At 33.4% G+C, this 26,636-nt stretch overlaps 1 protein-coding gene across 6 annotated transcripts in view; it reads left to right on the forward strand.

The window, feature by feature from the left end:
* Positions 1–26,636, forward strand: part of NFAT5 (nuclear factor of activated T cells 5) — a 123,036-nt gene that overhangs the window by 62,644 nt on the left and 33,756 nt on the right. For 5 of the 6 annotated variants that reach the window (XM_058528145.1, XM_058528147.1, XM_058528148.1 and 2 more), the window contains 4 exons: positions 8,442–9,000; positions 13,818–14,010; positions 16,271–16,461; positions 19,057–19,229. In XM_058528145.1, the coding sequence (XP_058384128.1) occupies positions 8,442–9,000; positions 13,818–14,010; positions 16,271–16,461; positions 19,057–19,229 (1,116 nt within the window). Of the gene's footprint in view, positions 1–7,932; positions 7,995–8,441; positions 9,001–13,817; positions 14,011–16,270; positions 16,462–19,056; positions 19,230–26,636 lie in introns of all 6 variants that reach the window. The other variant, XM_058528151.1, reaches the window with a different exon arrangement.

The following is a 26,636-nucleotide window of genomic DNA, read 5'->3' on the forward strand; positions in this document are numbered from 1 at the left end:
AGTAAAATATTAGCATTTGTTAAATATGAGCAGAGGGTACATGGATGGTAGTTTCAAATATTTCATAATTTAAAAAACGCCAGGTGGCAGATGATTAAAATAAGTCAAAATGCCCAATGAAGTATGCTCTTAAAAAGTAACAAAGGTGTGGGATATATTAGATACTTGATGAATTTATTTTTGGCGTAATTAAGGGAACAGGAACCTTTTTGTCCATAAATGCAAGTATGTCCATCAGCAGTATTTATTTAGCCCACTGAGGTAAAATTCATTCTTCCCATGTCATTCCTTCATAACAAGGTGTTATTGTTAATTAAATTAAATCAGAAAATGAATGAGAAAGTGCCAGGCCTGTACAGCAATGATCTAGATTAAACACACACATACACACATGCATATTATAGTTTTATTTCTATTTATTTTTCCCACATATGAAATATAATAAAGTTAGCACGGGCTTTGGGATCATAAAGGCCTAATTTGAATCTGATTGCTATTATTCATTTCTATCATATAGATAGAATCTTGTGGGAGTTAAATAAATTGCTAATAATATTACCCCTGTAACTAGACAATAATACCAACTTTTTCTTAAGGTTATTATGAAGATAAATATGTAAAATACTTAATGTTACAACAACTAGTGACCATTCAGTAAGCATTGACCTCCCTCCCGCATGTGTTTCTCCTTTCCTTGGTTAGTAAGGTTTTTAAAAATAGATCTTAATTTTATAAAAATAAGTTTTTTAAACCTTATTTTGCTTCTTTCTTTGCATTCTTACCAAGTCTACTTTTTACCTTACTTTGAAGTTTTGCATGTTAGTCAAGATATAGCCACACATGGGCCATGGGGTTTACTTTCTGACTTATTCTTTCACATCAACACTCTCTCAGTAGGAACCCTTGTATATAAAAGGAACATGAATAGAGGATGATGAGTCATAGGGAGAACAGAGATTTTCCAAAGGGGTGATTCTGCAAAGTTGACTGGTTAAGAGTTTTTCCTAGAATTCTCTTCCTCTCCCTTTTTTCATGAAATGATAAAGTTGCATGATCAGTTATCAGAACTTCTGGTAGAGCAATTTGTGACTTATCTTCTGTTTTTTGCATAGACAATTTATTTTGTCCATGCTTGGATCTAATATACACTCTAATCCAGACCCAGGTGTAAAACCTGATTAATTACATTAGAAGATTTTAATGATACAAATACTGTTTTCTTTTCCTTTTTTGGTCACCTCTAAAAAAAAAAGAAATGTGACAACATTGGACTTCAGTTGGCAGGAATACTTTTATTATTTAATCTAAACTATATTAAAATGTATTATATGATAAAGCATTGAAGTGACCTTCAAATAGCATCTCTCAGATGCTTTTCTCTCCAATTCTTATTTAAGTTAATATAATGATAATCTCTGTTTTTGTCTTTAAGTAACATTACCTTTCAGCTAGTAGAATTATTCCCTTTTGTGTTTAAATTATTTAAGGTAGAGGATTCTTTCTGGGCTTTAGTCTCTTTACCCAGTATTGACCAGTGATGCTATCCAATAGTACCTAAATGACTAAATGATAGCATCTTTCTCTTCCAATAGGAAAGGACTTAAAAACCAAATTGTATAAAGTGTCCCTACTACATATTTTACAGTGCTTAGATACTTTGGGTTGAATAGAACAAAAGATATATTTAAAACATTGCTCTAAGGGCCGGCCCGGTGGCGCAAGCGGTTAAGTCCGCGTGCTCCGCTGCGGTGGCCCAGGGTTCGCCGGTTCGGATCCCAGGTGCACACCAACGCACCGCTTGTCAGGCCATGCTGTGGCGGTGTCCCATGTAAAGTGAAGGAAGATGGGCATGGATGTTAGCCCAGGGCCAGTCTTCCTCAGCAAAAACAGAGGAGGATTGGCAGATGTTAGCTCAGGGCTGATCTTCCTCACAAAAAAAAAGAAAAAACATTGCTCTAAGTATCAGGACAGTTAGAAATTTTGTAAGCATTTTATTTTTCAGGAAACATTCTTTAATAAATATTCTGTAAATATATTAATAGCACTCTGACAAGGTAAAAATAATTATTTTAGGAGCATTCAGATTAAAAATAGGAGAGAATTATTGTGTAGTATTACAACCCTGACTGGCAATTTGATGGACAGAGGAAGAAAAAGATGGTCTCTAATAAATCAGTGACAGACCTTTGAGCTTCAGCAATAGTGCTAATTATTTTTTAAAATAGAGCCTCAAGGATCATTTTATGCATAGTAGCATATCTAATCGAAAAGTGTGAATTGGTAACTTTTTTGAGGGGAGATGAGGAAGGAAGTATTTGGAAGTTGGCCTGAGAAATGAAAAAAATTCTTTTGCTGCTAAAATATCAATATTTCTTATTGCTTGGGTATATTAGTCAGAGCATATCCTCTTCCATTCTTTAGGGGAATTTGGGTAAGGGCACAGCCTAAAGACACCTGAGAGAGAGCATTCTGGCTTATGGATTAGATTGCATTAGTAAACAGGAGAACAAATTGGTGAATATGGGTGAAAAATTTTGGATAAGAAATTTCGCCACATGCATTTATTTGGATGTTAATAATTTAATTTTTTAAAGTTTGTGTTAAAATATTGCTTATTATAGCATGTAAACTTAAGTTGGGTGGGAAATCTACAAATGGGAAATTGAAACTGTTGTAAACATGTAAATTAAATGATCAACCCTACAATTTTTGTTTTTTGGGGTTTTTTTGTTTTTGTTTTTGTTTTGGTAAAGTAATCTGGATTGCTTATTTTATATGCTGGGATGCTAGTTGTTTTTTCTATTAATACACTTAACTTGCATTCTAGCTTCGCCATTCAGAGACAGGCATCGTGTGGTGGGTTGTGTGACAGTGTCTGTCAATAGTGAAGACAAATAGTGCCAGAGACACTTAACCCATCCAATCTCACCCAGGGTATAGGTCGGTCTCGTTTTCAGACTTCTTCATAAGTCTTTTTTTCTTTCTTTCTTTCTTCCTTCCTTCCTTTCTTTTTTTGTTTTTAAATAGTAGATTGATACTGATTGAAACTAAAACTTTTGTAAAGTTTTAAACTTTACATTAATATTATAAGAAGAAGAAGAAAAGTAGAAAATGAAGGTTGGCATGTAAGGTGTTGACAAAGCAGGTTTGCAGCCACTTTGTGTGTTCTAGATTTTTCAATCCCTTGGCAACATGAATGTTGGCCTTATAATTTTTTTCTCTCGATATCTTTCTTTTTTGATCTGAAAATATGTCCTTATATCTGGTGACTTATCAGACAAGATACTTAGATTTGAAGTCATTATTACCAGTAAGAAAAATGAAATACTTAAAGAGAGTAACTAAGATTGAACAATAAGTGTTTTAGACGAGAAGTTGTTTCCAAACATCCTGTGTTGTTTTTTATGATTATTTTCGGAACAGTCAGTAGTTTACTCCTTCTCCGTTCCACTATTGGTTCATTTAGCACATTTACAAAATTTTATGGCTTTTGTTTTAATGGCTTTTTTAGGAAACTCAACTGACTTTGCACTGATGTTGAAAAGTTATAAAATATATGTGCATATTGAAATGCTAGGGATCACATTTTTATCTTGGAAGCTTAGTTAAATGTCACTTCTGTCATATATTTTAAATCAGTGAAAGGTAGTTATTTCTTTGAAGACTTTAAGGAATGTTTCTAATATCAGAGCTTTCTATAAAAAGTTTAGGTAGTTCCATATAAAGTATCATCTCTTTTTTATGATATTTAAGCACTAAAATGAAATGGTAATTAAAGTAATTTCTAGTTCGCATATCTAGAACTAATAGTTGTTAAATTTAAAATATAGTTTAAGCAAGGAGTATATAAAATCTACACAGGTTTCTATATGTGGTACCATTTAAAAAATCCATTTTCATCTCATCAAATTAATAATACTTGCAAATTCTAGGATATCCATGTAGATATTACCTGCCACTCTTTTTATCCCAACTACTTTGAATATTCATAATGAACCTTAATGATTTCATCAATTCTTAAAAGAAACCATGTATACAATTTAAGTTCACCATTATTACGGACATTTGGTCTAATAATTGGCTACTGCTAATAATACAAGTTTTAGACTTAGATACAGAACACTATAGATGTGATGCTTCCCTTCACTTATAAATTTTAGAATTAATCTATTCTTTTGAGATTATACATTTCCATTAGTAAATTGGAGAAATGGTCTATCAGTTTTCCCTTTGGTTTGCTGTTCTCTCTGTGGTCACAGAAAATGCTATGGAACAATAAAATTCTTCTCGATTCAAAAATAATTCTTTCGTAAAAGAAAAAAATCAATAAAAATTTATTCACATGTTACTTAGGTGAGAGAATAATTTTAAGAAAATATTTAAGAAAAACTTCCAACTTTACAAAGGATTTGTAAGGGATTTAAAGAACAAATAAATTATAAAGTTATAAAATAGAAATACATTATGACTATTCTGCTCAGTGAGAAAATAAAAGCAATTATTAAAACATTTTTATGTTGGAATTTTTGTATTTTTAATATGCAGCAAATAAATATAATTTCTACATTCTTAATAGATAAAAATGGAGACTCAAAACCAAAAAAATGGAGAAGTAGTTAGCATATTTTATTTATAAGAACTTATAAATAAAAAAGAATATATAGATGAGGCAGGATTGCAAACATTTCAGTTCTATACAATGTCAGTTAAGCTCTTTCTTAATATTTAATGACATAGTGACTGAAAGGTCTTTGTAGATGTTTTAAGTACATCTACAGTATTCCCAGGAATGTTCTGTAGTGCTTTTCTTTTCTTTTTTTTTTTTTTTAAAGATTTTATTTATTTATTTTTTCCCCCCAAAGCCCCAGTAGATAGTTGTATGTCATAGCTGCACATCCCTCTAGTTGCTGTATGTGGGACTCGGCCTTAGGATGGACGGAGAAGTGGTGCCTCGGTGTGCACCCGGGATCCGAACCCGGGCCACCAGCATCAGAGCACGTGCACTTAACCACCAAGCCACGGGGCCAGCCCTGTAGTGCTTTTCTGGGAATGCTTGGAAATGACAAATTAGTGTTGAAAAATCTAAAATATTTTTGATGTTATTTTTATGCATTTATTTTTTAATAGATAGTTTTAAGGACTTTTTTTCATAGTAAATTTATGAATTAATTCACAAGTTGCTTAATTTGGCTTTAATATAATTTCAAGAAAGAAAGTTAATAGATCACTCTTTGTGGAAATAGGGAATAGTCACACTTCTAATCCTTTCCTGTATCAGATAATACTATTATAGTGATATATATTCTAAGCACTTTGAGTAGTAAAATTTTTTTTTAGACCTGATGTATCCATTATGGATACATTGGTACATTTATTTGCCAATTTAGCTTTAATATAATTCAACATACATATCAAATATTGGCTTCCTGTAAATCAATTTAATAAAAAATTTGAATTTTTACTACATGCAAGACACTATGTTAGGTGTTGGGAGGGTCTAAGATGAGAAAGATATTGTCCATGCTCTCAAAGGGCCCATAGTTTTTATCCTCCACTTCACCACATCGCCTGGCAATGCTAATGCACTTAGGTGAGGTCTTGCTAACCAGAATATAACATCTTTATGTGAAGGATTGTATACACCATTATCATCATCATCAGAGCAACAATGATACTATTGTAAAAAATTTTATAGTTTAAAAAAATTATCTTGTTATAGTCTTAAAATAAGTAAAATCTTTGTAATTTAGGATCAAACTGAGGTAGGCTTCAAAAAGTAATATTTTTTAATTAAAGGATACTTATTGCTGTCTTCTGACAGAGTTTATGTTTTCAGTCTCATAGTTTTGTGCTAATGAACTTTTTTACTTAATAAGTATATCCAGGAAACTGCAGGTAAAATATAAAAATTGTATGTTAGGTATCCAAGGAAAATGTATAGAATATTTTGATTTATGTAGGGTATGAGATCACAGTTTGGTATACCTGTCCCAGAACAAACATTTGTTTATGATTATATCAATTGGGTTTTGTAACCATGATCATTTTGATAAGATTTCCTTGATAAAATCATATATACCTCAAAGAGCAATGTTAGGTTATATCTTGCATATTAAATTCATAAATACCACATAACTTGCTTTTGAGTTCATGATTGCTTTTTCACCTGTATTTGCCATCTGTCATGGACAGGGATCCCTGAGATGTTCATATTCTTCATTCTCATGTGCATGGTACTTAAATTCAAAAAGGGTTGCGGGGGGAGAGCTGCTTTATAGAAATACAAGTTCACAGCATTCATGCTGCATGCTTTGTGTGTTCCACTGCAAATATTGCATGCTGCATACTTGTATTTCTCTGAACATGAAGAACAGGCTCATACACACACACAAATTTAGTTTCACTTTTGCCAGTAGTTGGAACAGATGGAGGAATGTTAGACATAATACCTTTTCTGTTTTTTTTCTAAAATGAATTCTATAGTGTTTTCCAAAAAATAAGGAAAAAACTTGTTACTTAAACCCAAAGTGGCTACAAATCAGCTCCTAAACTGTCACTGACATTAGCATCTAGATTTTGTAGTTTTTACATATCTTTTAAAATATTTATTTACTAAGAAAACATTGCATTAATGCATGATACAAAACTGATAAATTTTTCTTTAAATTGGAATGCAGTTTAAAGTGACTGAATTTTCCAATTTCAGCTACTGCATTTGTCAAGGATACAAACTGGAAAATGGAACTGGTATCATCTAATTTCTCTAGGTTCTTTAACTCTTAAAAATCTTTCCATGGGGCATTATGTAGATCACATTATTAATGGCTAATATTAATTACTGTGCTCTTCAGCTTTGACAGCAATGAAAAATTATGGATGAATTTAGTTCTTTCAAATGATTTAAGTGTTTTGGTACATGTTTTCAATTTAAAAATAGATCTTTGGCACTTGGCTTTTGGTTTATCTAAACATTGGCATTCTTACATTTCACTCTTTATATTATAATTGATATGAATGTTACAATTCCCATAACTGCACATCACAGTTTTAAGTTTTATCATACTACTTTAAAACAGTGGCATACTTGGCTATAGATAAAAATTAATTTTAGATTTAAACATATCTTTTAGTTACCTGTCATATGTTACCTATTTTTATTTTTTTGTGTGTATGATTATAAACCTTTCCATATCTTATACAAGATATAATGGTATTTCTAAAATTTTAAGACTGACAACTTGAATCTTATCATCAGTAGTGTGCCTCTGACGTTACGCGGTTAAGGGTTAAAGTCTTATTATTTTTCAGTGAGCTGTTCTGCCAGTTGCCACACATTTTGAAAAAATCTACTTACATTATTTGTGCTAGGTGTAATAGATGAATGGTTTTATAAAAAATCTTTTTATAGGAACTAATTCTGGTGCTCTCCAGAGATTTTTTTCTGCTTAACTCTTTTTATTCAATTTCATCTAGTAAAATTTACTGTTACTCATATTAGGAAATTTCCTTAATAGTTAAAATCAAGCAGGCCCTTTAAAGAGAGGAAATGGACAGTGGAACCAATTGCTGAGTGTGTAATCAAGTACTTTATAAGAGAAATCCATTCAATAATCAGGTCTTATTCCACTTTTCATTCTGCCATAAAAGGTGGATTTATTTATTTTAGAGATCATGTTTTGAACTGCCACTTTCAACTTCTGGAGATCCTCAGTGGTTAACTTGCTTATCTTCTACAGCCCAGCATGTTCCAAATCAAACCTTTTTCACTTTTATTCTTCTAGATTTTACACAATCATAGTGAGGGTACCAGTTCCATTTTGCCTCCAATTCAGTTGATTATATATTTTTTTCTATTTATTTCTCATTTTATAATTGATATCTGGAATAATCAGCAGCTCTTTTCTCATTTATTTTCTCATATTTTTATTCCAGGATTTGCCTCTGAAGCAGGGAGTGTCTGCATTAAAAATGACCTGTAGTTCTCTGCTTCATAGGTTAGAAACTTATTTTAATATTTTGTGGCTAAGCACAGTCCCACTTTTCAAATTTTATAATGAATTATCTAATTGGCATTGAATGTGGACTACAAGCATATATTTCATATTGGGGTTTTATTATTTTAAATGATTAAAAATTCAACAGAGCATTCAGCTGAGGCAATAAAAGCTTTATTCTTGCTTTACAGCTTAAAACATTAAATTAGATTTTTAAAAAAATCTATCAACTATAGCACAAGTAAAATAATGCTATTTGGGCATTTTTAAAAATTGCATTTCTTAGGCCTTGTATTGCTTGAAGCATTTATATTCTAAAACAACCAAATTCCAACTATTCATTTTGGGGAAAAACAATCAGTTCACAAATCACATTTTCAATGGGACTGCTAGCCAGCATAGGTGAAAACATGTATAGTGTATTTACTCTTAAATTGTACACTGCAGATGCTTCTTCAGCTCCCTCCTCTTCCTCCATGGGCGGTGCTTGCAGCTCCTTTACCACCTCTTCCAGCCCTACCATTTATTCTACCTCAGTCACCGACAGCAAGGCTATGCAAGTGGAGAGCTGCTCCTCAGCCTTGGGGGTAAGTAACAGAGGGGTAAGTGAAAAGCAGTTAACCAGTAACACAGTTCAGCAGCATCCATCAACACCGAAGAGGCACACAGTCTTGTACATCTCACCACCACCTGAGGACTTGCTGGATAACAGTCGGATGTCCTGCCAGGATGAGGGGTGTGGATTGGAATCTGAGCAGAGCTGCAGTATGTGGATGGAGGATTCCCCCTCCAACTTCAGTAACATGAGCACCAGTTCCTACAATGATAACACTGAGGTACCTCGTAAATCACGAAAACGAAATCCAAAGCAGAGGCCGGGGGTCAAACGACGAGATTGTGAAGAATCTAATATGGATATATTTGATGCCGACAGTGCCAAAGCACCTCACTATGTGCTTTCTCAGCTTACCACGGACAACAAAGGCAACTCAAAAGCAGGAAATGGGTTGGTATTCACATTTTTTTAAAGTTCTATCACCATTATGCAAAACAAAAAAAAAAATCATTCCCCATTTTTCTTAATTGCTCAGCTCAAGTTTGCATATAAAGCAAAGATATTAATTTTATCATTGAAATATGTGAAAATTTTAACTTAAAATTACCAAGTTTCACTAGAGAAAAAAATAAAACATCAATAGATTTTAGCAATAGGTATATTATTATGGGTATGATTAAGTAGTAGAAAATGAAAATAATCTGTTTTGAAATAACTTCTAAATTTCAAATGGATTTATATTTTAAAAGAATTTTAAAGTATTCTTACTCCTAGAAATAATTAGCAATGTAATAGCTCTAGCTAAAACAACTCAAAACATTCACAAAGTGCTAGTTTGTGTTCTCTTTCACTTTGTTTCATATGGTTCAATCCATTTCCATGTCTGTGAGGATTTTAGACCTTATTTTTCTGTTTTCTTTTATTTGATGAAAACAAAAACCTAAATTGATGGTTTCATTCTCATCATTTAGATTCCTGTATTTATTTTAAGCTTTTTCATTGTGCTGATTCAGGATTTTTTAAAAAAAATAAACATAGCACTAATTTTTTTTTTCCTGTGATTCTGGGTTATGTGTTTGAAGGGTGATAGAACAGGATCATGGTACACATTTGAGTTTTCATTCATCTCTGCTTGTTTACAGCATTCACTAAATATATTTCAATAGCTATATTATATAATATTCACTGCTATAGTACAGAATACTATGACTTATTTTCAACTTTTTAATTCCTTTAGTACTTTTATTGTAATATTTAATTGCTGGACTTTTTGATTAGATTTTCCTACAGTGTATTCAACGTAGTTTGATAAAATTTAACCCACTGGACTTTGAGAGATTACTATTTTGGGAGACAGAGTATGGTCCTTTAGTTGATCTGGAATCTCCTACAATTTCATGTTGTCACAAAAAGTGATGGTGAAACTTGCAATTGGTTTACGACTTGATGACATCATTGTTATCTTTTAAGTTAAAAATCTGGTTGAGTATTATAAGCAATATTTTTAATGTATGTTAAACTATCCATAAATATTCCCTCAGTACATTTTTAAAGTAATATCTACCATTTAAGCAATAATTATTCTATACTACTTTCTTCTCTACTCTCATTTAAAACTCATTTGGGCTGATATAGTTAAATAAAAATGCACATTTAAATGTTTTTCATTTTTAGAAAGTGCAGATTAGAAAATGATCTAAAAGAAAACAAGATATACCCTTTCCTAAAATGTTACCATTAGCAGAGTCCAGAATTCTAGAACATATTTATAGAAGTATTACCTGTAGAATAATGGTCTGAAACATAGTAGCACAGATCTAAAAGACTCATTATATCATTAAATACAGGTATGTATTTATTTGGGCTTTAATGGAAAAAAATTTTTTTTAAGTTCCAGAAGAGAGATTTTCATTTTTATACTGAAATAAATGTTAAAGGTTCAAATGAAGAACAAATAAAATTTTGACTTAGGTTTAGTCAACACACATGATTTGCAGTTGCTGTTAAAGAGATATCTTGACCTACATCTTTTCTGCTTCTGCTTTTGTATGATAGATGTATCTTAGAAATGATTTGAGGTTACCCAGGGAAAGTATAATAACATTTGTCAAGACAAAATCTCTCATGAAATAATTCATGGAACAGAAACTCATCAAGCAGCAGAAGAATTGTCCAGCTTCTTAGGTAATGGAAAAATATTTGACACTAGCATGTGGAAATGATGGAAGAAGTTTAAATTTTGAATTTATAAGAACTAAATCGAGGAAAGGATAAAACCACATGTAAATATGTAGAAAATCGGCCTTTGAAAACAGTTAGGAGGATCTCAAGCTAAAGTCCTATATTCTTCAACATGAAAGATGTTAGAAACATGAAAGAAATTTAGAAATGTTTTGAGAGATAAGGTATATATAGTCTTTGATCTAATGTGCAATAAATTCATATAATTCTAAATTATGGAAAATATACTCTCAGATATGTGTGTACAGCAGTTTATTGACCCTCAAATGGAAATAGCATTTTTATATAATTAAAATGTTATATAACAGTTGGAGTTTCTCCATTAAGAAAACAAAACCATTTTTTAAAAAACTACTCAATATTTAAACATTTCTAGTCATATCATTCTTAAATTCTTCGACTAAATGTCCTGAGAATCAATAGCCCTATGTATCTTCTAGATATTCCTAGAAATTAAGATATGATGTCATCTGGATATGAAACCTATTTTAGGCATTTTATAGTGAAAATTATTTTTGTGACATAGACAACCAGAAGGATATGTAGCACAAAGGAATTAGGGTGTCATTTTAAGACTTCTGAATAGAATATGCCAGGACAGTGGATTTTCCTTTTAGGAGGAATGTCGTTTAGAAGTAAAAGTCCATAAAGTTAACTGTTATTTTCTTGTTTTTTCTTAAACCATCATGATGCCTTAAAAATTAGTAATTTGAATGACTACTTTTCTAAGAATTAGTTGTTTTCATTGTTTCACAGATCTAGAGATCTAAATATGTATGGATTCCATTTTTATGTTTAAACCTAGAGAATAAAGATAGTTTTAAGAACTTTTTGAAGTATCATTTCAGAAATTCTTTAATTACATGTGCTGTTCTTCTTTAATCCATAATGTGTATACTTTGTCAATTCACTCAACAGTCTTCATCCCAAATGAAATATTTTGTTTTAGTGAAATAGTAAAATTCGTTATCATCTATTTATCCTCATAAATATTAGCTTGACTAGCATAAGTGAATATAAAAATCATATCTTGCCAAATTAATTGATATGCTAAATTTTCCTTATATTTCAAACTAAAGTGTTCCCCTTTCTATTGTAAAATTAATAGATATTAATTACAAACATTTGAAAAATGCAGAAAAGTAGAAGAAAATAACCCATAATCTAGTCACTCACTAAAACTGCTATTGGCACTTTGCTATATTTTCTTTTAGTCCGTTTCGGTGCCTATTTGGGGGATGTTTTTACATAGTTTCAGTAAGTGAGTATTTTTTCTTTGATTTTAAAATGAGTAAAAAACAGAAGATCATTATAGAATTTCATATGTATGGGACTGCGCATTGTATTCAGAGCAAATGTTTGAATTTCTACCCAGAATGATGAAAAGAAAAATAGGGTTTATTGCCCATTGTTCCAGCTTCAACTTGATACTTTTGTTCATAGGATTTATTCTTCCAGGGCCTTTTAAATGACTTACGCAGGTAATCTTTGACTTGTGTCAAACTTACATGAATGGCATTCCTTGGCCAGTAAGGATCCAGTCCTTTTGATCTTACTATTATAGAAGCTTCTTTTTTCCTTTGCTTTCCTTTCTTTGTCCGTTTCTTCTTCCTGTTTGCCTTCATCAACAAATATTTTTTCAGCGCCTGCTGTTTGAGAAATTGTGCAAAGTTCAGGGAATATGAAGATGATTGAGCACAGTATTTGCTCTCAGAACTCTCTGTCTTATCCAGTCAGTCTTACTGCATTCCTTTGCACCCTTCTTTCCTTCATTCTTCTGTCCCTTTCCTAGCCATGGGGTTCACCTCAGTCCCCTGTTCCATTGAGAGGACAGCCTTTCTTCTCTTTGTTATTGATGGTTGAGGCAATAAATTGGTTAGAGCTGGAGGAGTAAACATTAGAGCCAGGTTTAAGACTGCTTAGTCACCATTGCTCCTCTATGTTTGAAGTCATAAAATTCCTCCTGGGACCTGTCTGCTTTTGATGGAGATTTTTGTCCACAGTCATCTCTTGGCTCCTGTATCTTCAATGTGAGTGTAAACTTAGGACTGAGAGAGTCATACAGAAAGCATTATAGGCCCTGACTCTGTTTTAAAATGTACATGGATAATTTTAAATCTATTTTAAAACTGACAGTATTTTCTATTTATTTTTATCACATATTTGCAGTGCTTCAGGTTAAATGTGTTGGCCTAAAGTCCTAACCACCATTTGAAATATTTTTCTTTGAATATACGTTCCACATAGCAAATGTGTAATAAACAAATAAACATTAGAAACACAATTTTTAAAAATAAGTTAGATTGCATGTCTGTAAAGCCCAGATTATAAAATTTTTATATGCTGAGGGCTTTAATTATTTAACTAATCACAAATAAAAATACTCTGAAAAATTACACTTCCGGGAAAGATTGTTTAGAGTAAAGCTAATTTCCCAATAAAAATTGAATCACTGATTTTTTTATTATAATTTTCTCAGTTTGATGTACTGAGAAAGATATCCAAAAGAATATGCTACATGTACCTTCAGTTTTTTTTTAAGGCCTTTTGTTTGTTTCTTTCTTTTTGCTAACCCCATTTTTTTTGGCTTTGCAAGTCTGATTAGAAAATAATGGTAGTTAATCTTGTAGCTTTATGTAACACTCACATATATATGTAATTTTTAAAATTTATTTTGACTGAAGTGCAATGTGAAAGGTTACAGTGACATTACCTGTTCGCTTTCCTGTTATTCCCAGTTTATTGCATTCAGTCTTCCTCCCTTCCTCCTACCACACATATGTACTGTTTGTCTTCCCCGTCCAACTACTTTCTTTTATTTTTGCATCATATAGTTAAATTTTAACAAAATTTTAAAAGATACTTTGCTTATGGAATGTATCTTCCCTTAGGCTGTATTTATTCTATCAGTAAGATAATCAGTTGTTTTTAATGTTATTCCCTATTCTGCTTCTTCCTTTATCTTAGATGACTTTTGTAGAAAACTGTTTTTGATACTTTTTCCATGTTGTGCTCTGACTTCTCAGAACATTGGAAAACCAAAAAGGAACTGGAGTAAAGAAGAGCCCTATGTTGTGTGGACAGTATCCTGTTAAAAGTGAGGGAAAGGAGCTGAAGATAGTAGTACAACCTGAGACCCAGCACCGAGCTCGGTACCTGACTGAGGGTAGCCGTGGCTCAGTAAAGGATAGAACACAGCAAGGCTTTCCTACAGTAAAGGTATTTATTTTATTTAGCAATATATGAAGAATTTTCTCCAGTTTTATTTATTAGTTATTTTGTTTTTAACCAGCAAAAGCTGCCTAAAATAGAAGGATAGAATTACTAGCTATATATAGTAGAAATTAAAGTAAAAGTCTGACTGAACCATAGCCAGATATTGTTAATTTGATGTCATTTGAATATTAGTTTAAATTAAAGGAGAGCTGAGAATGTGTTGTGATAAGTAAAATATCTGGAAATCATGAATTATCTTCCCCTTATGTTGGTATGTGACCATTGGTAGAGACCACATTAGATTCTTCCCAAACTTTATATTTAGGAAGAAATTTTAAAGTGAATTCAAAGAAATACTGTAGAAATTATTATGGACTTGGAAAATAAGGTTTTTAAGATGGCCAAAGTAATTAGGACTGTTCAACTCAGAAAAGAATTGGTTAATAGGTAACTTAAGTCTTCAGTTTAAGAAATAGGAATCAACTGAGTCTTCATCTTCTCAGAACTTAGACTAAACGGAAAGAAAGGGACTTAAATTTGAGCAACTGGGATACTTTCTTACAAAGAATATTTCTCTTTGAAGACGAACCAAAAAATAGTGGGGTGGGGAATATTTAACAAGTGTTCCTACCCCTGCAAAATACTAAACAGGGAGGAATTTTGGCTAGTCACATGGTAGATTCTTGTTAAATACAGTTTATGTATATGTGTTAGTTGAATTGCCTTTCATTTTATACTTGAATGAAATAATGGTAGAAGCTTGGGATTGGGAAACTTACCCATGACCTTGGTTAACAGTCACATGTACAATATCATTCCTACCCCTGTACTACTCACCACACCAACCCAACCTCAATCCCTGAAACTCAGGACAGGTAATAGGCAAGTGAGAAATTTAAGTTATGCTTTGTGTAAATATTTGTCTGACCAGACATTTTGATAGTTTGGTCAATATTTTTAGTCTAATTGCTCTGACTTCAAGTTATACTTTGTCTAAGTACTTGTCTGGTCAGAAGTATTATTAGATTAATTGCCTAACTGTGATAGAGTGGGGTTTGACTGACCTTAAAATTTTATTTCTTCGTTGATTAAACAAATACTGTGCCCCTCTGTGTGCCAGACACTGTTCTAGGTACTGCTGACTGACAGTTTAGGTAAATTGCTCATTTGCCTCATTCTGATATTTCACAGAGATACAACTATACTGGGATAGAAAAGTTGTATGAGTTTTTGTGTGTGTGTATGAGGAAGATTAGCCCTGAGCTAACATCTGTCGCCAATCCTCCTCTTTTCGCTGAGGAAGACTGGCCCTGGGCTAACATCTGTCCCCATCTTCCTCTACTTGATATGGGACGCCACCACAGCATGGCTTGACAAGTGGTGCTTCGGTATGCGCCCAGCATCTGAACCCTGGAGTGCTGCAGCAGAGCGCACACACTTAACCGCTACGCCACCGGGCCGGCCCATTGTATGAGTTTTTTAAAGCACTTTGGTGGATGTTGTACAAGTTATTTTGTGATTTTCTGCTTTCTGTATTAGCGGCTTCAGTGTTTAACTCTAAACGTTATCAAGAATCAGCATTGGAAACATTTGTTTATTTATTCTTCAGCATATTTATTATTCAGCATACAAATCATAATGTAATTTATGAAGACTTGCTAGAGACTTGTAATGACCCATAGATCCTGGTTCAAACTAGCAATTTTTCAGACCCAAATATTTTGGCTCAGGATTTCATGATGTTATATGTATGTATGTAGTCTATGAAAATGAGCTCTATTTCCCTATTATTTATATAGCTGTGCTTCAAACACTTTTCTACTCAAATAGCTTTAAAAGAGCTAAAATTTAGTAGATGTACTTTCATTTGATGGTGATTAATGATGCCACTAACACAGTTTACTGAATTTTCTGTCAGTGGTGGTGGTACATCATGACTAATCCACATGCTTCTTTGGCAGTCCATAAATTTATAAATACCTAAAAGACTGTGTACTCATTCTCATCTAGTTGTACAAATTAATTATAAATGATAATTTATCATTAAACATCTAAAATTTTAATTAAAATGTGATTATTGCAGAATTAAAACTTAGCCAACTCTCTTTTATGAAAATATTTCATCTGTTTTTCTTGAGGATTTAAATTATTTCTTTATTGTAATCTAGTTGTAAATACCGTGCTTAGTCTTAAATGTTTGATTTTACAATTAGATTATTTGAAAGACTAATTAGTGTTTATGCTCCATGTTATCTCACTCCAGCTGGAAGGCCATAATGAGCCAGTAGTGTTGCAGGTGTTTGTGGGCAATGACTCTGGTCGAGTGAAACCACATGGATTTTATCAGGCCTGCAGGGTAACTGGACGAAATACAACTCCCTGCAAAGAAGTGGACATTGAAGGCACTACCGTTATAGAAGTTGGCCTTGATCCGAGCAACAACATGACACTAGCGTACGTACCTAGTAAAAATTTTTTTGTTATGTGTTACACTTTTGCAGTAGGAGGAAAAATTTTTAGTTTCTAATGTGTAAAAGATTTTGAGTATTTTTTAAAAATGTTTTAAACATTACAAATAAAAAAATAGATTATTGCAGAATGGTAATGGGTTAAAATTAACTCTTTCGCCCTTTGCTGAAGAATTCCCATGGTGAAAGGCAAGAAGATAAAAGCCAGGTGGAATGCTGGCTTTTTGGGAAATAATGTAGACTTATTTGTTGGGATTAATAATATTAACATTAAAAATAAAAATTACAGTTTGATTTGGTTTCCTAAATACCGCTTTCTTAGTGTTTGCCTTAGAAACCATTTGACAGAGACCATTCACGGTGCCTGGACCCATCTTGATGTGAAAAAGCATATTGCTGGTCTAAATTCACCTTTTGTTTTATTTTCCTATGTTAAATAAAATTATGTCCTAGAACTGTGTATTTTTCATCTTATGTATTTTCAGTGCCTTAAAATATTAGGAGTATTAATTATTTAAACTTTTTGTTAAAGACCTTTAGTCCTAAAGTTGAACCATAGCAGCAGCAAATATATCGCTGTGGGGTAGACCTGTGTTGTAATTATTTGTATTGGATACCTAAAGACTTTTCTCTACTTGGTTTTCAGTTTCCTTTCGAAGGCCATTTTGAATAGGCTAGTAAGAAGTTGATTGGAGGGGGCCAGCCCCGTGGCTTAGCGGTTAAGTGCGCGTGCTCCGCTGCTGGCAGCCCGAGTTCGGATCCTGGGCACACACCAACGCACAGCTTTTCAGGCCATGCTGAGGCGGCGTCCCACATACAGCAACTAGCAGGATGTGCAACTATAACATACAACTATCTACTGGGGCTTTGGGGAGAAAAAGAGAGAAAAAAAAAAGGAAGAGGATTGGCAATAGATGTTAGCTCAGGGCCGGTCTTCCTCAGCAAAAAAAGAGGAGGATTGGCATGGATGTTAGCTCAGGGCTTATCTTGCTCACAAAAATAAAATAAAATAAAATAAAGTTAATTGGAAAAGAGAAATTTTGAAAAATATTTAGTAAAGATTTATTTTTTAACTTTTGAAAATGATAAAAATAAATATATAGTGGAAGAAAGGAAGTTACTGATTATAAAAGTAGTGCTTATTCATTATAAGTGGAAAATACAGAATAGTAAAAAAATAAAAATTAATAATAATAATAAAAAGCTAAAAACATACTTCTCAAAAGCCAACTTCCCAGAAATAACCACTTTTTTTTTTTTTTTTTTTTTTGCTGAGAAAGATTTGCCCTGAGCTAACATCTATTGACAATCTTCCTCTTTTTGCTTGAGGAAGATTTGCCCTAAGCTAACATCTGTGCCAGTCTTCCTCTGTTTTGTATGTGGGTTGCCGGCATAGCATGGCTGCAGACAAGTGGTGTAGGTCCGCACCTGGGAACCAAACCCAGGCCACCAAAGCAGAGCATGCCAAACTTAACCACTAGGCCACAGGAAGGCCAGCCCAAAATAACCACTATTTCAATATTTATCTTTCCAGACTTTTTTCTGATAAAATTGACATAATGCTGTACCTGCTGTTTTGTAGCCTGCTTTTCACTTATCTTGAGCATTTTCCCATAACATTGAATATTATCTTATAGCATACATTTTAATGGCTGTGTAGTGTTCCATTCTTTTGGGGACAGAAATTTTTTTTAAAGTAAAATCTGTTCCCTCTTTTTTTTTTTTTTTGGTGAGGAAGATTAGCCCTCAGCTAACATCTGTTGCCAATCCTCCTCTTTTTGCTGAAGAAGATTGGCCCTGAGCTAACATCCATGCCCACCTTCCTTTACTTTATGTGTGGGATGCCTGCCACAGCATGGCTTGATATGCGGTGTGTGGGTCTGCACCCGGGATCCGAACCTGCGATCCCCAGGCCGCTGAAGTGGAGCACGTGAACTTAACCACTACACTCCTGGGCCAGCCCCCATTCCCCCTATTTTAATATCTGAATTAGCTGTAAAAAGAAAGAGGCTAAATTTATTATTTTTTTAAAAAACAGCAAGGGCCAGCCCCAGTGGCCTAGTTGGTTAATTTCAGCATGCTCCACTTCAGCGGCCCAGGTTCAATTCCTGGGCACAGACCTACACCACAGATGTCAGTGGCAATGCTGTGGCAGCAGCTCACATACAAAAAGAGAAAGATTGGCAGCAAATGTTAGCTCAGGGTGAATCTTCCTCAGCAAAAAGAGGAAGATTGACAACAGATGTTAGCTCAGGGCATATCTTCCTCAGCAAAACAAAACAAAACAAAACAGAACAGCAAAAGTATCCCTTGTAACCATTACTTATGTTCAGATTTTGAAATAGTGACTTTTCTTTTTTACTACTTTTCCATTATTATTATAAACATAAAGTTGACAAGATTAGGAATTGAATATTCAGAATTTACCCTTCTGTACTTTTTGAATTTGGAACCTTATGATTATATTACATATTCAAAAATTAATAAAGAAGCAAAATTTTTTAAGAAGAAACTAGTTTGTTAAGATTATTGTACATTTATACAACAGAAAATATCAATTAATGTATTTTTTCTGTGTTAGGGTGGACTGCGTAGGGATATTGAAATTGAGGAATGCTGATGTGGAAGCCAGAATAGGAATTGCTGGTTCCAAGAAAAAAAGCACTCGTGCCAGATTGGTTTTTCGAGTTAATATCACAAGGAAAGATGGCTCCACTTTGACACTGCAAACACCCTCTTCTCCAATTTTATGTAGTAAGTAAGAAAATATAAAGATTTTAAATATATAGAGTTTTTCATTTTCTATTAATTTTTCAGACGTCTCTAAATTTCAGATGTTTCCCATACTGCAGCTTATGATCATGCAAAATTTGAAACACTAAAAGCTGTAGTCAGATTTTCCAGACTAAAGGTGGGTAATTTCAAATAAAATTCAAAAGGTATGTAGCATTTTGTAATTTTCTGTTATCATCCGATACTGGTTTAAAAAGTAATTTGAATAGTTACCAGAAGTAAATGACAAAGCGGAAGAATTTTCCGAGCATCTTCATTGTGTGATAAATTGCTTTGATCCTAACTGTGTTTTGTGTTAGAACATAAACAGTAAAGTAAGCAGAACTTTGTAAATGCACAGCAGTTGGAGTTCTGATTACAAGTTATAGTATTTTAGTATAGTGTTGGGAAGTGGGAAATGAAATTTTTATCTTGCTAACCTTGACGTAGAAAGTAGATGATGTGTGTGCCTCACCATATGTTCTGGTTTCCCTCTAATGAGTATTATTACAAGTAATAAATAGGAAAATTTTTCCTATATATATCACTTAAGATTTTCATTAAGTGTAATTTTCTTTGGCATTGTTTCTTTGTAAATTATACCTAAATTCAAAAGAGCTGAAGAGATCTATCCCATTCAGTTGAATTTCCTGTTGAGTTGTTATGGGTATCAATACCTTGCTATCCATAGGACAGTTATAGAGCCTTTGTTATTTAATTATAGCTTAGTTTGGTCAAATTGTTCATCTTTTCGTAAATCTTATTTTTCCTTTTCTTTTAATTCATCTCAGAAATGATTATAGCTATACTTTAGCTTAGCAAACACCTTAATTTTAAAAAGAAAGTACTAAAATTATCTTTATGATCTCAAGGGAGCTCAATTAGATTTCTCTATTTTTCATTATTATGAAAAATATGTTTTGATACTAGTATTTTCTTGGGTTAATTCTGGGTAATGTTCAATTATAGATAGGGTGCTTTTAAAGAACATAGATTCCACGTCCATTCTATCACATTCAGATAGGGACAGAATGAATAATCTGTAGGTGGTTTATTGAGTTCTAAAGCTTTTCTAATTGAGGTATTCCAGTTCTGAATTTACTATAATTCGTGATATGTCCCAACTTGAATATTATTAGGATGGAATTCCAATTTTAGTTGGGCATATGCAGTTCTTTTACATGCTCTAATACTTTGAGCATGACCATAGGCATTCTCTGAAGATGAGAGACAGGAGATGCTAGATAATTCAGATCATGTTGCTTTAGCAGGGAGTGGGAAATGGTTGCCAACTTTGTTATTTACTCCTTTCATTAGTTTGTTCATTCATTTCTTTGTTTCCTGTTTCATTAAGATGTTGGTAAAGTGTAAATATGTCCAGCTAATGATGGTAGAAAATACAAAAAAAAATTAAAAACATAAAATTCTGAAATTTTTCATCTGTAATTATTATTATTGTTAATTATCACCATTAATGATAATATATGTCCATATTGCAAAAAAGTATATCTCTCTGGAAGGCTGTCTCTGAGGTAGATATGATAGGCCTAAGCAGCAGCAGTATACAGTGGAGGGCATATATAGCTAATAATAAAAGTTACCATATTTTGAACTCTGACTATGCCAGGGATTTTGTTAACTACTTATAAGCATTAAATCATTTAACCCTTACTGTCACCTTAATATGGATTCCATTCTACAGTTGATGAAACTGAGACCTGGAGAGATTTAACTTCCTCAAGGTCACAAAGCTAGTAAATAGCAAGACCAGGATTCAGAGCCTCTGCTTTTAGCCACTATGCTGTATTGCCATCACAGTCACTTACATTGCAATGCTGAAATGAAGTTTGAACAGTTCATTTCATCCTGTCCATAGCTTCTGGATGGTTAGTACTATGGTTACAGTATGCAATTATGTTAGAGAACTGTTTCCTCTACCTAGGAGGTTTATGTTGTGTAATTTAGACTTTCTATGAATTTAGAAAGTGGATCTCAATTTATATTAGGGGATTTTACTTGAATAACTCTGTTGCCCCTTCCATTTCCTTTTGTAGATGTTGTTTATCATGGAGGTGTAGGATGTATATTTTTATTCCTCTAGTTGACTATTTGCCATTTATCTTGCCATCTGCTTAGAGACTGGATTAGATAAACATGGGTAGTACTTTCTTTTAAAGAAAGGGGTACCTTTGCAGTAATAGTTCCCATGCCTCTTTTAGAAGAGAAAGTGCTAAAATAATAATTAATTTGCAAATAAGTTTACATGATAAAGAGTTTTCATATTTGTTTCTTAGTAATGTTACTATTTTCATAGAATTTTATGCAAACTGATTTTTTTCTTAAAACATTGTATAACTAGTTTAAAATATTTCTAATAGTAATTTCTATGAATATCAATTAGATCTAATCATTTAGGCAAGAATCTAAGCCTCTTGATCTGCACATTCCTCCTAATGGGTTAATGATTTGATTTTTTAGAATTCTATTATTCTTTGTAATGAATGTCATCATTCTATGTTCAAAATGTAATTTTACTTTACCTTCATGGGTTTTCATTAAATATACTACCCAGAGGGCTGTAGGTTGGTCAGACAATCTTGCCTTGTTGCTTAACTGACAACAAAATGAAGTATTTTAAAATTTTTTATTACTTTTTAATTATTTTTGCTTTAAATATTAGACTAGATGAACAGGAAGAGGTATTAACTTTAATGTTACTTTTCATAGTAATATATTATCTCTATATTGTACTCTATGGTTTATAAAGTGCTTTCTTGTTATCTTGAGGTCTTAGGAAGTTAATAAATAAATGTTCCCTTTGTGGTAGGAGTTAGACACCTAGGAGTTAGAGAAATTGAGATGAAAATACCAATTTTACTATTGATAAAAATATTAGAGGGGCCGGCCTGGTGGCATAGTGGTTAAGTTCATACGCTTCGCTTCAGCAGCCTGGGGTTCACGGGTTAGGATCCCAGGCATGGACCTATGCACCACTTATCAAGCCATGCTGTGGCAGGCGTCCCACATATAAAGTAGAGGAAGATGGGCACAGACGTGCCCAGTGCCAATCTTCTTCAGCAAAAAGAGGAGAATTGGCAACAGATGTTAGCTGAGGGCTAATCTTCCTCACCAAAAAAAAAAATTTAGAAAAAGGACTGGCTTCTTCAGTCTGGAGTAGGATACATCTATCCACCCAGTAAAAGCAGCTCTCCGCAAAGATAAACTAACACATGGACAGAGAGAACAATTTGGTAGTTACCAGGGGAAAAGGGTTTGGGGGTGGGTACAAGGGGTGAAGGGGCGCATATGTGGTGACTAACTAATAATGTACAACTGAAATTTCACAGTGTTGTAAACTATTATGACATCAATTAAAAAAGAAAGAAAAGCAGCCCTCCACAACCGCAGGCCTCTTACCAACTGACAGTAAACAGTCTAAAACTCATGCTTTGTGCAGGTAGGCAGATGCAGAAGAGGGAGAGAAGAGACTGGGCTAATCATGCCCCAGCCCTGCTTCCAGCTCCTCAGTAGTTTAAGTCATTCTTCCTCTCTAGTGAGTATTGCTCTAATGGAGTTTCCCACTAATAATTATACATTATCGCATTTGATCCTGACAACAACTCTGTGATATTAATAGAATAGAAATGATTAGTTTCACTTTATGTAACAGAGGAGGTAAGAAATCTTGTTTGTTCAAGGTAGGACATGGCAGATGAAAGAGATATCTGATTTTATTTGTCCATTGTTTTGAGCTGGTATGTGCTATAGAATATAGGAAGGATTTTATTTTGATCAACTGTAACATAATAATGGATATACTTCTTAAGTTGTATAGCTTATAATTTGTTAGTAGGGTATTAGCATATAGGTATTTAATTGATTATTTTAAATTTACATACAATCAGGTTCTTGCTTTCTGGCCCATAGAAGACAATTTCTTTTTTTCTCTTATAATAGTTTACTGAGATATAATTCACATACCATATAATTCAGCCTTTTTTTTTTATTTTTAAAATTTTTATGGTGAGGAAGGTTGGCCCTGAGCTAACACCTGTTGCCAGTCTTCCTCTTTTTGCCTGAGCCAATATCTGTGCCCATCTTCCTCTATTTTGTATGTGGGATGCCGCCACAGCATGGCTTGATGAGTGGTGTAGGTCCACACCCAGGATCTGAACCCGCAAACCCCAGGCTGCTGAAGCAGAGTGTGCTGAACTTAACCACTGAGCCACCGGGCTGGCCCTCAGCCTTTTGAAGTGTACAATTACGTGGTTTTTATTATATTCAGCGAGTTGTGCAACCATCATCATCTAATTTTAGAACATTTTTATCACCACTTCAAAAAGAAACCCTGTACTTATTAGCAGTCACTCTCCATTCCCCTGTCACCCCAGTCCCTGGCAACCACTATTCTGCTTTCTGTCTCTGTGGAGTTGCCGGTTCTGGATATTTCATATAAATGAAATCATATAATACGTGGCCTTTTTATCTGACTTCTTTCAATTAGCATAATGTTTTCAAGGTCCATTGATGCCGTAGCATGTATCAGTACTTCGTTCATTTTTACTGCTGAATGATATGCCATTGTTTGGATATACCACATTTTGTTTGTCCGTTCATTTGTTGATGGTCATTTGGGTTGTTTCCGTCATTTGGCTTTGTGAATAATGCTGCTATGAACATACGTGTACAAGTTTTGGTCTGGACATATGTTTTCAATTCTCTTGTGTATATACCTTGGAGTGAAATTGCTGGATCATATGGTAGACAGTTTCTTGTTTAATATTCTCTGAAATTCATTTATGACTCAGAAGACAGTTTTTGTTTTTGTTCCTTTAAACACATTTCTTTATACTTCTACTCCCTGTTTTAACATCATTTTTCTGAAAATATTGAAGGGAACTGAATTCTTTGTTTCAATTTGATCATCATTTTATCTCTATTCCTCAATCATTTTATTTGACCTATTTTTAAAAACAAAATGTGATATATACTACTAAAATTTTTTGTATTCATAGGCTCAGTCAGCAAATCTTGGCAGGCAGTGAAATTGTGCTTCTCAATCCTGGCTATCAGAGTCTCCTGTGGTGCATTAAAAAAAAAAAAAAAGACATGCCACTTAATCAGTGAATCTTAGGAATGTTTTGGGAAAACTTCATAGTTAATTTAGTGGATAGTTATAGTGTGCCCAATTCTGGAAACAAGACATGATAGCTTAAGGAGTTTACAGTCTAGCAGACTAGAGGGAAAACCAGACAAGCAAACTTTCTATTATGTTATATTATAAAATGATATAAAGGCTATAGTAGATACATGAATAAGGTACAGTGGAAACAGAAAAGAACATCTAATCCAGACTGCTTGGAGATGGTAAAACTTGTGCTATGTCTTGAAGGACAAATAGAAGTAAATCAGCCAAACAGGGTTTAGATGAAGATCATTCTAGGCAGAGGGAACAGTGTATAATATACTCCATGAAAAAGTATGCTTCTTTTAGGAGAATTAAAAAGAGATTGACGTGATTAGAACAAAAAGATAGCTACGAAGAAGTGATAAGATTTGAGGCTAGTAGACTTAGGCAAGATCTATTCCATAAAGAGACTTGTGTGTTGAGCTAAAGAATTCGAATTTTATCCTGACCGCTTTAGGGAGCTTGAGGCTTAAACTTAGGCTTTCGGGTACGGGGTATGAGAGGAGAGGAAAAGTAAACACATAAATAATACACAGTGAAACGAAGGACGCAAAAAATATTTTGATTTAAAAAATTAAAAATAAATATGTTTCATTATTGGTTTCTGGTTTATGTTTATTTCCGTGATTATAAGCTTTTTGGCAGGTTTGAGCAGTTTGAGTAGAGTGAAGGGTGAAAAGGAAACAGGTTAGTAAGAAGGTTAGAATTGGAATGGGAGGTAGAAGGAAACAGGAAGATGAGAGGGAGGTAGAAAAGGAAGAGAGGCCAAAAGGTGATAGAGGTGGAAGGGAGGAGAGGAAACAGATACTTGATCTTCCATCTAGAGACACTCAGTGGAAAGAAGGCCCAATACCAGAATTCATGTTGTGCCTTGTGACCTTAAAAAAAAAATCCTGCTTGTACTTGTTGATTTAACAACAGCCATTGGATCTATTGTCTTTTTGTTTGTTTATTTTTAAGGGGATGGAACAATCATCCTCTTTTACATTTTTAACACCTTTAGATTTCTCCAGACAATATTTTTTGTTTTGGTATATTGTTTATATTATTTGATTATACTACGTCAAATTAAGAATATCAGTTTTCGTACTTTTTTAGTAGCCACCTTCCTATAGCAATTTTTTTAATATGGCAAAATTAATCATAGCTTTCTTCAATATAATGTATATTAGATTTTATCTTATAATGCTTACTGTATTAAATTTGACTGAGTTTAACAAGTTTCTACTTCTCTTATTTCTTTCTATCCCACAACTTTAGGAAAAGGATAATATCATTGAGTAAACTTTCCTTCTTTTCATAGACATTATTATAAATCTTTACTAATTCATTTGACATGGTGAAATATTTGCTTCGTTAAGTATCCAGATATTCATTAATTTTTTTCAGCTTTATTTTTGAGACCGCTATTTGAAAAGCATCTAAAAGCACATTATTTTTATAATACCAGAAAGGTGGCTGCTTTTTTTGTTGTAATTTTTTTTTTTATTGATGTTTTAATGATTTCTAACATTGTGAAATTTTGGGTTGTACATTTTTGTTTGTCCATCACCCCATATATGACTCCCTTCACCCCTTGTGCCCACCCCCCACCCTCACTGCCCGGGTAACCACAGTCCAGTTTTCTCTGTCCATGTGTTTGTTTATATTCCACATATGAGTGAGATCATACAGTGTTTGTCTTTCTCTTTCTGGCTTATTTCACTTAACATAATACGCTCCAGGCCCATCCATGTTGTTGCAAATGGGATGATTTTGTCTTTTTTTATGGCTGAGTAGTATTCCATTGTATATGTATACCACATTTTCTTAATCCAATCGTCAGTCGAGGGACACTTAGGTTGCTTCCACTTCTTGGCTATGGTGAATAATGCTGCAATGAACATAGGGGTGCATAAGCCTCTTTGGATTGTTGATTTCAGGTGCGTTGGATAGATTCCCAGTAGTGGGATGGCTGGATCATAGGGCATCTCTATTTTTAATTCTTTGAGGAATCTCCATACCGTTTTCCATAGAGGCTGCACCAATTTGCATTCCCACCAGCTGTGTATGAGGGTTCCTGTTTCTCCACATCCTCTCCAACATTTGTTGTTTTTTGTCTTGGTGATTATAGCCATTCTAACGGGCGTGAGGTGGTATCTGAGTGTTGTTTTGATTTGCATTTCCCTAATGATTAGTGATGTTGAGCATCTTTTCATGTG

This window comes from Diceros bicornis, chromosome 32 (assembly GCF_020826845.1).
Source record: "Diceros bicornis minor isolate mBicDic1 chromosome 32, mDicBic1.mat.cur, whole genome shotgun sequence".
Classification (NCBI taxonomy): Eukaryota; Metazoa; Chordata; class Mammalia; order Perissodactyla; family Rhinocerotidae; genus Diceros; species Diceros bicornis.